General features: G+C 43.3%; 1 protein-coding gene across 2 annotated transcripts in view; it reads right to left on the bottom strand.

The window, feature by feature from the left end:
- Nucleotides 1-1,257, bottom strand: part of LOC143893599 (retinal homeobox protein Rx1) — a 44,715-nt gene extending 43,458 nt beyond the window's left edge. Inside the window, exon 1 of one of the 2 annotated variants that reach the window (XM_077399135.1) lies at nt 86-1,257. In XM_077399135.1, coding sequence (XP_077255261.1) covers nt 86-254 — 169 coding nt within the window. In that variant the 5' untranslated portion in view covers nt 255-1,257. The remainder of the gene's footprint in view (nt 1-85) is intronic. The other variant, XM_077399142.1, reaches the window with a different exon arrangement.
- Between the last annotated feature and the right edge of the window lie 12,195 nt (nt 1,258-13,452).

Genomic DNA, 13,452 nt, shown 5'->3' with positions numbered 1-13,452 from the left:
TTATTTCTAGAGAAGTGTAAAAATAATTTTGGGGGATATTACTCTAATATTGTGTAATGAGATTATAAGAGGAACGAATTGGTACCAGTATTTTCCTGCGTGTTGGTGTCCTCCATTTCCTGATGAGTCCTTTTATGGCTAGCCAATCCGAGGATCGCGTCGATGCTGTGTCGCGGCGTACTGCTGGCCGGTTTCGGTAAAACGATGTCCTGACTATTCTGCGAGGCCGTGTCGACGAGTTGCTGAGAATCCATTGTCGGAAACTCGTTCGCTGGACTCTTCCCGAAGACTGTTTCGAGTTGGATCACCACCCTCGCCGGTTAAAAATCTCGCGAGTGCAGATGCGGATACACTAAAGCTCTAAAATTGCACGACAAAACTCTTTGGCACACGTGTCCTTCATCGTGAAGTGTATTTCGGGTAACATCATGCACTGTTTGAGAAGTATGTCAGTTCCAGAGCAACGTACGTTTATCTTCGGACATCCGATTTCAGTTTCCCATATAGATCTCTCTTAGTTGCCGAAATGTTTGTCTGTCAATCGACTAATAAGATCATGTCATCGGCTCGAATGACCGCGGGATCAAATTTGATTCTAGATGTATTCACTCCAGCGCTTAATCTGGACGTGTCAAAACTGGACGAAACTCATTCAATATACGAAGTTAAATTTTGTAATAAGTTTTCGTAGTCACATGTCACCTCTTCACAAGTCATGGTACAGAGCATGGCACTTTTATCAACATTTTCTATCGACACGGAACTGATCTGTCTTTTCTAACAATCATTCAAACAACAATAAGAGTTCGTTCGTCGAATGTTTGTTCATCGAAATGTTTCCAAATGTTCATCGCACCCATACCTGTTAGTACTCAAGAGTAATACTCTTTCGATATTGTTTACTAACACCAGATTATTGTCCAAAGTCTTTCAACGATTCGTCGAATGATCCGCATCCACCGCGATCACCTACTTAGCTCAGTAAAAGTTAAATCGATTGCGGAAGGAAGCGTATCCTCCAATTTCTTGACAAGACGTCCGACTTCGTCCTCGCTCATTCACTTTCGCAGGCGCCAGATGGCTAGATGGAACCTTTCCCGTTAAGGTCGAAGCTCTTGAGCGTGCGTCGTGCCAACGAGGACTAGCCGGCCGTCGTCTACCGGGGTAGCCTTTGTTGCAGCTGTACACAACTACTCCCGAAGACTACTCGCCGGTGAAAGAGGTGGTCCGGGCATGAGCCGCGCGGAGGCGTGGCCTAGACCGACGAATCGGCACTGCCGTTCGTCGGACTCGCAACCAATCGCGGCAGGGATCCAGGAACATGGCGAGATCAGTGGTGCTCAACCGACTGGGTTTCAGAGGTAACCCTCTCTCTTGGACGGGGTAGCCGCAGGGGTTGAGGGGAGCGGACGGGCTCCCATGACGCCGTACGCGCGTCTCGTTCCCACCAAGGTGTACGTGTGAGCGTCACGAGGGTGCTGTTGTGTGCGCGCCTGTTCCTGCGTGTGTACGAGCGTGTATACGTGTAAGAGACGAACACAGGACGAACGAGTCCCGCGCGCACACGCGCACCGCGAAGGGGTGGTTCACCTAAACAGAGGTGGATGGTACACACACGCGGCCGGAGTGGGTTGATTCTTGCGGCGGATTCTGGCATCCCCTGTAATTGCCAGAAATGAGGTAAAGCTTACCGCTTACGCCAAGCCTCCTACGCTTCTGGATGCCCCGCGGATCCGCGGGACCTTACGCGCCGCTTTTGTCTGCGATTCATCTATGCACCTACCTGCATCGAGACGGTCGCTTCGGCTCGAAGTGATTCGTTTCTGTCCGCAGATTAAAACTGATGTAAATTGCAAATTTGATGAATTTAACTTTCGATGTTGGCACATGATATAATCAATGTTTATCTATGACATTAGAAACCTGAGACTTTACCGAAGTTTTCGGGAGTTTTAAAGAAACCCGAGAGATTCACCGCGTTCGAAATGTTTTTTCCGACGGAGCAAGGTATTTATTTCGCAACTATTTATCGCAATAAATTAATATACAAAAATATTATTTCTACGTAACATGAACATCATTTAAAATTTAGTGCGATACAATAAAATAAAGCCTCGTTTATTCTATTGGCTGTGGTCAAAGTGTTAGTACATTTTATGTAATATCATACATTTATATTGATGATTATTGTATATGTATATTATAGCGTTATACATGTGCATACAATTCCTACGCCACTCGCAGAAATGTCACAAGTTCAAATAAATTCTCTCGTTTAAAAACAAATATCGTGTTTGTAGATTCGCGATTATTATCAGAGCCAATGGTATTCTTATCAATTTTACAATTTAACGTTATTGCTGTTTGTGTAATTACTTATTAAAGTTTGAGTCAATCCGCGGTCATATTCAATATTGTTGCAAAATCGCTCGTACGATAAGACGAGAATTTATTTTGGCGAAAACAGTTTTACAGCGTTTTGAAGCGATTTTTTTTGTTTTACCGTTATTTCCTTCCGCAAACTCCCAAAATTAGCTTCGCGACAAAGAGACGAGAAGTGGACGTTTTCCGGTTACCAGAATGGCGGATCCGGGTTGAAAATTGTTTCTTTTTTCGAGCGGCCGGCCGAAAACCGTGCGCACAAAACGAATCCCCGTTTCCCATTCCATGGCACGTTCGATTCCGCGTATCGTCGTTACCATTTGGCGTTTTAGCCCGGGGGGAAGTGTACGCCCACAAAACCGCGCCACAAAAGATATCCGCCTGTAGCGAAACAGTAGCTACTCAAAATCGATCCGACTAAATCGAGGCAAATTATACGTTGCGGAGACGAGAATTGCTCGCGCGCGCGTTTTCTCTTCCGTTATAGAAAAGACCCCCGCGTGCTCGTTGGCGCGCGACTCCTGGCTGCGTCGCCGAAAATGCGCCACCGCTGTAATCGAATTCTGCATGTATGCATTGCACCTCGCGAAAAAGGACCACGCTCGGTGCAAGGATGAATCATAACGATGACGGTATCGATATTGCGTTTACTCGTCGTTCACGTGTTTACGATCACGTGTGGCTTTAGAAAAAATAATAACTTGCAAAATAACAACTTACTGCAGTAAAAAAATATAAAAACTTTAATCATCTGGGAAGTAAAGGTAAAAACTTTTTTCTGCTTTCTCTTCTTTTTGTATCTGACTCTGTGTCTCTCTTTAACAAGATCTATATTAAATAGCAAGAAAAAAAGTAACTTTTTTTTATCTCGGAATTTATAATAAAGTGACTTTTGAAAATAAAAATTATATTATAGTTTTAAACTTGATCAATTATATTAAATTATCTAATTTGTAATAAGTTAAATTAAAAGAAAAAAATATATATATTACACAATTTACAGATTTATTTGCTAGTATAGCTTTACATTAAAATCTATTCGTTATAATTCGTAAAAAGTTATGCTAGTCACAATTATTAATATTGATCGAAATTAGCTATACCTATTCTTCTAACTTCCTAAATTCGTTACAAACTGTGATCAACGTATCGAAATTTTGTCGTCTTTTCTAGTCATATCTTACTAGTCATAGTCTCGCTTTGAAAAAATTTAGAACTGAATTTATCAATGTCGATACAAAAAGTTGATGACGCTTTTTAAATACAGTTTTTTTCAAAAATCGAGCAACAGACAAGAAAGAGAAAATTGAGAATCAGCAAGTCAAGATCAGTTTCATTAATTATAGCAACACGTCTATTCATCTCACGTTTGGAAGATTGCGCGAAGGCGATATTCCCACGTGCTTTCTCGGCGCATTGTGTTAGCACACGCGCGCGAATATCCCGCGAACAATTTCAACAATGCCATTTTCATCGGCGCTCAATCTCCGTTACGAATCTGGCTCGCGGCCCTCGTGGGGCCGAGCGAAGCTTTTAGGTCCCGCAGAAATCAGATCACGAGTTGCATTTAACCGGATCCCACTTACCGCGATAAATATCTCGACAGAAGGAGCGAGGGATCGGTCCGTGTTAGATCGACGCGTTTATTCCGTGGCCGTTCTATCCCGGCTCCGCTTCCCCGGTGCACTTAGCTCTAGTTTTAGCTAATTTTCCTGACAAAGAAAAAGACTGCGATCTCCCAGTGAACTCTTAAGAGATCCCAAGGTAAAGCCAGGTAGCTGCTCCCGTCCGTTAAATGTTTCGACTTAACCGAAGGACTGACGGCTGACTAACGATTTTTTTAAGAAGAAACGGGAGCTACGGTGCGTATAATTTCACGTTACAGAGAGGTACGAAAAACTGTCAATTATTGAGATCTGAAAGCAAGACGTAATATATTTTGACAGTGGATGCAAGGAAAACTGATAACATCTAATTATATATTAATATTAATTTAAATTGATGTGTAGTTTGTATTTTAACATTATATTCAAATTTTGAAACATATCCACATAATTTACTACGATATATACTCTGAATATCGATAACTTTTTTCAAGCATACATATATATCTCAGAGATATAATCTAAGAAAATGGAAAATGTGAAAAATTATAATTTGAAATAAAAATAATACATATTAAGAAAAAAGAAAAAAGAAATGCTTTTTCATTAAAATACGTCTAAATAAAGGAAAATTTTTGTATGTAAGATTAATGTTTTTCATGAATTATAATTAAATATAATTTTATTTGAGAAAATTAATAAATCTCTTTCTTAATTTTTTTTTATAAAATTGCATAAGTTATTCGAATTTTTTAAAATAAATTACGTGGCAATTATCGAGCAATTAAGTCAAGTGATTACTTGATATTCTCATGCCGTCGAAAGAAATCTCGTCTGCATGAATACGCTGCATTCTTCGGAATAAAGGACACTCGACACCACGTCAAAGCGACGTTTCAAATTGTATAAAAACTCGCTATTCTCCTCCTATCATCCTCGGTCCATCGGAAGCGGATCGTACCGAAATTACCGTAAATTCGGCTTCTGTGTGTCCAGATTTTCCCATTTGATATTCCTCGACTATGTCATTGTGGCGTGTCCTTAGATCCGCCATCGGCTCCTATCGGTTGTTCACAATGGCGCGTGTCCGGCCGTCGAAAGGAGCAACGTCGTGACCTCGAATGCACGCTTCTCTCCAACTGTTTGCAAATCTGACGCGAGTGCTCGGAGCGACGAGCCACAAAGGAAGGACCGCTCTTCGTGTTCATTCTTGAAACTACCGCGAGCGCAGCTGTCCGCACGGATCCGCGATGATCGAGATAAGTCTAATTTCGTGTTTCGGCGGCTCAAGCTCGAAAATCCGCTCCAATTTTCCCTCTCGAGAGATCTTCCATTCTCCTCGCCTTCTCCGCGTCTCTCACGCCCCTCCCACTTTTTTCTCTCGTAAAGATTCGCCTCTCGAGGTGCGAATCGAGACAGAGCGCGGAATAAAAGACGAGACTCCGGGATGCAGTTCCCGTTTCTGGAGCGAGCCCTACCGCGAAACTCACGGGATCTTGTCGATTCGACACACGAGAGCTTGTTTGGTAGGCCACAGTAGCCGTTTTCTTCCATTATAAAGCGGTCAGACGGATTTCACGACAGGTTTTGGGAAAACTCGCAGCGGGTGGCGCTCTTTGAGGTCGGATCTTGCGGATTACTACCGCCTAATCCGTTGTGTACAACGGGCGCACAAGTGAGGTGCACGCTGTGCGAAGGTCCGTTGGCTCGTGCACGGCCTCACCTTCGAGAGATGCTTTCCAGGCGAGTTGTCTCGAGCAAGATTTCTCAGCAGACCGAATAATACGCGATAATTAACGCACGCACGTCGAACGCAAAATATTGTAACGTTTGGCTAGCCCGAGGCGTTCTTTCCTCTCTATTAATCCAAGTGTCTCGAGCCACGTACGCGCGTTCAATTACCCCGAATTTCTATCGACACAAAGGGGGAAAATTTGGACAATCCCGTTCCACGCACAAAAAGCAAAATATCAAATATTGCGGTGTGACAGGCAGCGTTATTACCAGCCACGGTGAGAACCGCTGGGACTGCATATCCAGAGAGCAAATTACGTTTGCAGCCCACAGGACAGAACGGCGCATCCCTCTGTCCCTCTCTCCTTGCAGCGCGCATTTGCTTCGTCCGACCTCCGCTTTCCTCTTTCTCTTTCTCTCTCTCTCTCCTCTTTTCTTCGTCTCTGTCTAACTTTGCTTGCCTCTGCTTTCCTCTCGCTGCTTTTCATCCGACTAGCTCTTCCTCCTGCTTCATTCCTCCCTCCTCTCAGTCTCTCTCTCTCTCTCTCTCTCTCTCTCTCTCTCTCTCTCTCTTTCTGGCTAGATCCCTCCCGCTCCTCCTCCGGCGGCTTCGCCGTGGTACTCCAGCTTAATTAACTGTGTATACACTGCAGTCAACTCCTACCGTTGTCTTGCTCCCGCCAATTGGAGCTCGAGCCACAGTCCTCTCGTGCCTCCACACGCCCGCAACGCCGACACACGCCGGGGGTATCCTCCGTTTAATTCTCGCGGCATGATTTCATCAAGTCAACCATCTCTGTGCCATCTCGCTCGCTCCTTTTCTCTCTGTTCCTCTTCTCTCTTCTCTTTCTCTTTCTCTCTCTCTTTCTCTGTTCCATTCTCTCTTTCTCTCTTCATTTCTCCTCCTCTCCTCCTCTCTCATTCGTGCAGTAACTTCTCATTTTAGGAGTACCTCACGCGGCCGTGTGTGACGAAGATTATCGTTACCGTAACAAGATAATCCAATGTGCAATTTAGCGTCGATTATTGTACATTTTATCGGCTCGCACGTGAATTAATATCTACGAAGCGATGGGATAAATCGTAAGGACGTGCTGCAACGGTCTAGAAATTTTATTAGCTCTTGTACGAATGATATGTACGGTTCTCTCATTGGTTAGATCAACGCGGCGATCTTTTGTACGCCGAATTAGCCGAGCTCATGAGTGAAGCGGAGTGCTTGAATTTTCAGTGAGCGCGGGATGTGAATTGGAATTGCGAAATTCATTGAATAAAGCCTCTACATTTCTCATTAGAATCGTTTATGTAGATCAAAGCTTTGTTATTCCCAAAACAGTGGCGAATTTGTGCATGGATAACCGGTCCGAGAACAGTCACATTAACTCTGTGAAATTATTTTCTTATATCTCTTCCGATAAAAATTTATCGTTATCGCGAAGTTTCTTGTTAATAGCAAATAGCATGGAAACATTTTTTATAATTAAGAAAATTAGCATAATTAATGGACCAAGGGCAGAAAATGGAGCGTTAAACGCGCGCGTTGTAACATTTAACACTCTACTTTCTTTGCGAAAATGTATATACGACACGCACGAGAGCTAATTACAGTGTCACGTTAATATATGTGATTTTAAGGACATTATTCGAAATTGAATTTATTTTTTAAGAAATGATGCTTAATTGCACGATTCTTGATGATTGCGGGATGGGTTTTTTAATGGGTCTGTGTAACGAGTTTAAAGTAACAAAAAATTCGCGAGTTTAGGTCGTGACTTCGTAGGCCCGGGCGAGAAAACGGTCTCGCTGTCACGAGCGAGACGTGTGACGCGTACGATGGACAGCTATTTCGGCGTGCCCTGCGCTGAATGGTGCGAAGCAACGCAAAATAAACTTGCGTTAAACGACGTGGAAGCTACCACGTTGCTTCTGCGCTATGCCATTCTGACGCTCGCTCCATAAAAGCGCGGTGAAATCTCTTCGACGCCGGCGTCGCTCGCCCACCTCTCCCTGCCCTCGGTCGTTTCGTCGCGATGAAGACAGGGAGGACGCGCAATGGTGGCGCGCGGGCACGGGAGGGCGGACGATTTGGCGTGTACAAAAAGCACAAAATTAAATTTCGCTCCCCTCGCGTACGCAATATACGAGCCTTGGTTATACGCCGGCCGGGGATGGGGGGGACGTGAGGTCTCTCCTCTCCAATGGCGTTTAGCGGTACGTTAACTATCATTCGGTCTCGCCCTGGGGCCAATTCGCTAACCCGTGTTTACCGAAGCCCAGGGCGCTGTTAAATAAACTACGGGGACCGTGGACCTGGGGTCAGGCAGCCGTACGCGCGATTAAAAGCGTAGCCGTCAAGAGAAAGTAATGCCGGGCGAACGGCGGAGTCGAAAGCTTGACGATCGGGGGAGAGCAATCGACAGAAACTATTTTATTATCTAAGATCGCGAATTCTGAAACTTAGAATTCACGAAAGCCCGATTTCCGGGAAACTCGATGATTTGTTCGAGAAATTAAATGTGTAAAATTGTGAAAAAACTGTGTATATAAGTCAAGTTTGCCACATTAAATGATAGGATTGTGTTGAAATCATAAATATAATTAAATACGTTTTTTATTACGATCTGCGTTATTTTAGCAATCAGAAGAGAGAGGCAGATCTGAAAAGATATGAGAAACAAAATAATATTTTTAAGTACAGTTACAAGCACGGGGGGTAAGAAATGTAAAGACTAGTAAAGCTGTTGGATATAAAGAAATCTACGTGCGTGTAGACGTTATCAGATTTAAAATCGATTACGACAAGCCTTTATCTTTAAATCGGATCGCTGCAGATGGACCACCCTTGCTTCCTGCTGCGTACATATGCCCAGGATACATGGCAGAACTAGGTGAGGCGTGCGTTGGAAGTTGCGACGTATTTATCTCTGTTGGATACCTTTGTAGCCGATACGGGAGTACCCTTTCGAGCCATGTGTTCCGTTTACTAACTTTCCTCTCGCTCTCTCTTTAGCCGCAGACGTTGCTAATAACATACTAATAGCCAGCTCGCGAAATAATTGCATTATAGATAGATAATATTTGCGCTCGCAAATATATTAAGAATGTATCGGATAATAAGAAATGGTTGCAATCATCGCCAAATTTTTGTGAGTTAATATAATCCATGACGATTTAAAAGAGTGAATTACTTCCGAAATTACATCAAAAGATTTTTTATCAAACGTCTGAACAATTTGTAAGTAAAATATTTTTTAATATCTATAAATATAAGTATATTAAAATACATTCATATAAGTAAAATACTAAATATTTAAAAGTTTCAACCGCTGAATTAAAATCTATTGTATCTATATCACGTTATTATAGGGAAAATAAAATTTAATATAAAATGTTAGAATGTTTAATATTATTATGGCACATAGTTTTTACTATATTTTATTATATTTATATTCAAGTATTAATTTACAACAATAAAAGTTTTTTGTTTTAATGGAATATTGTACCACGTGGACATTGTGCAACATTTAATTAATAATTTTGAGTTAGCGACTCCAACGAGGACCGGCATTTCTTCTTAAAATGACTTCTGCCTCTCAAGCAAGTGTGAAAACTTCACACCGCGGTTAGTAGTTGCTTTTTCTCCTGCTTTTCCTTTTTCTCCCTCGGTCCCCGTCGTCGCCGAGGACTTCCACCTTAAAACCCCTTTATCCAGGATACGTGGTGCATGGCTGACTCAAATCCCGGCGCAGTTGTGTATCGGGATTCGCGGAAGGCGCGATAAGACGAGGCGAGACGAGGCGCGAGACGAGACGAACGAGCGGGCGAGCGCCCTACGCCAGCCATGTTTGCGGGTTTATAAATTGGGTTCGGCGCTGGGGATTTTTCTATTAGGACAAAATTGGTTCTTTCAACCGCCACCAGAGCGGTCGGCCCTCCCCCGAACCCTCCCTTCCATCGATCCATGCTCTTCCATACTCGCCGCGACTCGTCGATCCTCTCTCTTTTTCCCTCTTTCCTCGCTTTCTCTCTCCCTCTCGTCCCCGTTCCTTCTTTTCTTCTCTCTTTCCCGATCCCGAGCACTTCCATCTTCGTTCCTCCCTGTCACGTCCTCTTCGTCTCTTTTGCGCGACCGAGAACCAGGGGGATGATGGGTGATTTGCCAGGGGCTGGTGCACCGGGTCTGGGAGAAGGGCAGAATACGCGCGGAGGGCAGGACGCGCTTTACGGGGGAGGGATGCTCGTGGCAGCTCTCAAAAGTCGATATTTCCGTCACCGGTGTTATCGATGTTTCCTACATTCTGTGTCCAGCGTCACCATAAACGAGGTTACCGATCAAAGTGGCGCCGGCGTCGTCGCCATGGCGTTTCTCTTATAGGCGAGCGCGGATGTTGTTATACGGCGGGCGACTTTGCTCGTCGGAATTGGGATAACGCGGCACATGGATTATGTTATCGGGACTAATTCTAGTGGCGTTAAAACGCAAAATGTAATTCTGAAGCGCGTTATAATGCATTAGCGGTTCCTATTCGCCGCTCCGCGTTAAACACGCACGATCAACGTTAAATCACAATACAGTTAATCCATCCGATATTGGTACTTTAAATACGAAAAAAATATTTAAGATTTTGATTGGTTCTTTTTGGTTCTGGTCGCGAGAGAAATATAAAAAGTTAATAGGTATAAATGTATCAATTATGCCAATTATAATAGAAGCGCGTGGAACAAGTTATTTAACAATCACGAACACGCGTGAAGTGTATAATTGATGCTCTCACGATTTTGACAAGACGTGCAGTCAACGTGAAAGGAATTTAGTATCTGAATCACGGCAGCTTAAACAACGTGTCTTGTTAATTTTCGCCGCTCGCACTTAGCGCGAGCAGTTTCCAATAAGAAAATTTAATTAACCACGCACTCCGCTCGGGTAGGAATTAATTAGATCTCGTCGCGCAATTAATGGGACGCGATTGTTCGCGATACTCGGGCTTAAGTGACGCCTGCCACTATCCCTCTCTGTCCTCCACGCTCGTCCCGGGGCTCTAATTAGCCATCGCCATTTTTCCATCGGGCACCCCATTATCGGCCATTGAGGCAAGAGCGGGGCAAGCCGGAATAGAAGTTTAATGAAGTTTACCGCGGCAACGAGATGATTTCACGAATATACCCCCGAAATGGGAACACACCCATTTCACGATGTCATAAACCCGATGTGACGTGCAACGACGGCCGAATCGACCGCATTTATCTCCGTAATCGGTAAAACGATTGGCGGGTCTCCGCGTAAATCACGCTCGTGTTTTCTCGAAACGATTCTTCCCAGGTAGCATTTTGCGAGCGGGTAATAACGATTCCGGGTAATAGCGGTCGTCGCGGTTTCATTTGCTTCTCGTCGCGAAATTTGCGTTTGCAATTTTATCACCCCAACGTTATATTTTTGCTTACCCCTTTTTGCATAATTTTACGTCTTTATATACATATATATATCTTCTCTCATGCTGCATGAACATTGCGTTACCTTACATTCCTGTCGCATTACGCGCGACATACAAACTGTACTAAGAGTAATTAATAATAAACTATTGTATCTCTTAAACTAATAATAGTTAATACAAAAATTTTTTATTTTATTCTAAAATTTATATTTCTGCGAAATAAAAATTATAAACTATTTTTGAATTGTTATATATATACATACATACACACAATAGTTTAAAATTCTGAAAAAAAGAAAAGAAAGAGAAGGAGCTATATATAGATTAAAAGTAATACTCCGTAACAGCTGTAAATAAATACAAGGAGGCAGAGCAAACGTAAATGAAGCATATAGCAAATATAAATTTGCAACAAAGTTGAAGCTGAACAAGCTGAACGGTAATCGACGAGAGGAGAAACGAAAGAAAAAGTATTTTACGTCTATTGATGAAAATATCTATTAATTCGATCGCTTGGAACTTGATAAACTCTCGTAATCTCGAGTTGGATCCCTGATTTTTCCGCGTCCTTCAATGCCCACGTTGCTCTTTGTTCTCAACAGGACGAGCGTAATGCGCGCGATATGCGACAGGCAGACTAAACGAATGCGAGCGATTGCGAGCTCTCCCAGGGTGAAATTATTCGATTTGCCGCGACAGCGCAGCACGAGATGTACATACGCGGTAGTATATACGTCAGCGCGTTGACGAGCGGAGGGCCGCCATATAAGAGGGCGAGACGCGGCTTGGTCATTTGGCTTGACTTCATAAGTCATTAGAATCAGCCCCGAAACGAGTCGTTTGCAGCAAAACACCCAGTACGCGCACGGGAAGTTACACATGCGTACAGGGTGCCCCGGATAAACGGATCAAGGTCCGATGGGAGACAATTCAAAGTCGATTACATTTTTCTATTTTCAATAGTAGCTGTTTTTGTAAACGCATAAAGATTCTATTTAAAACAATGATCTCTCGAGATTACGCGAAGCATAAAGATCGTTGACTTTTGTTCCTCGGATATCAGAATTTGTGATAAGTTATGCGACTTACTCGCAAGTTAAAGAATCTCGATACTTGATATTTTAATTAAGCGAATATCTACCTGCGATTCTCAGTGGAAAAGAAATTGTATTTGAAGTGTCATTTGGAAGTTCCGGGACACCTTGTACAACTGGCGGACTTTAGGCAGGAGAAGAACACGGGGTTCGCCTAACTAAATTACATCAATCCCATTTCACATCGTTTTGACATGGCAATTGAATTGAGTCTCGCGCAACTGTTGTGTTTTTGGCCGTGTGGAGAAGAGGCTCCGAGGACGGCGGGGTTGCCGGGGTGGAAGAAGAAAAGGAAGCGGTAGACGCGATGTTGATTCCTTAATAAAGTGCAACTATAATGATTGGATACGTGGATATGTCTCTCTTTTTTTCTCCCCTTTATCGCATATCAAATTAGATAAAATAACATGATAAAGTATTTGTAATAATGACCGGTCTAAATCACGCAAACAGTAAATTTTAGAGTATATATATTATTATTTTACTAAATATATTTAAGGTATTAATAATTTATCCAGAGTTTCCGAATACACTTAAGATAATGCAATTGATATTTCTTATATGTATATTCTTTTATATATAAGTTTTGAGAATGTGTTGGACTATAAAATGTGAAGTTTGACGATAATTATTACATTATATTGCAATTTTCGTTACAATATCGTGTATGAGCATACAATAGCAGACATCGAAATTCGAGAAAAAGCTTTACTATACGGTTCCGTAGCCTCGCTATACAGGTCTGAGCATCGCGCATCTTTCCTTCCTTCCTTCCTTCCTTCCTTCCGCACCCTCGGCAGGGAACGACGAATAACGGCGTATGCGAGGGCGAATGGTATTCGAGTATTCACCCCGGGCTTCTCCCGGCCCGTTACGGAGGGGGCGGCCGGTTCGGTGGATAATGGTGGCGCGAGGCAAGTGCCTTAACTTTTCCTTATCGAAAATAAGTCGTTAGCCGGCCTTTCATCTTTAAACGAGTTTTCGCGGCGCGCTGAGTTTTTACCCGACCCGAACCCTCCGACTCTCCCTTCCCCGTGTGCCCGTTTCTCAGCGTGCGACCCTCCCGTCGGCACTTTCGCGCACGTTGCCTCGGTTTAAGGGATTTTTCAATTTCGCCACGGCAAGCTAATTTAATTTCTGGCTGTGGCTTGCGCACCGTAAAGAGGCGGTTATTATACACGACGTTTGCTCCGGGCCAGCATGGCC

Source organism: Temnothorax americanus, unplaced genomic scaffold, assembly GCF_048541705.1.
Source record: "Temnothorax americanus isolate GAGA-0224 unplaced genomic scaffold, ASM4854170v1 Scaffold1, whole genome shotgun sequence".
NCBI classification, from domain to species: domain Eukaryota; kingdom Metazoa; phylum Arthropoda; class Insecta; order Hymenoptera; family Formicidae; genus Temnothorax; species Temnothorax americanus.
Note: the sequence above shows the minus strand (reverse complement) of the source record. Positions and strands in the feature narration are given on the sequence as shown.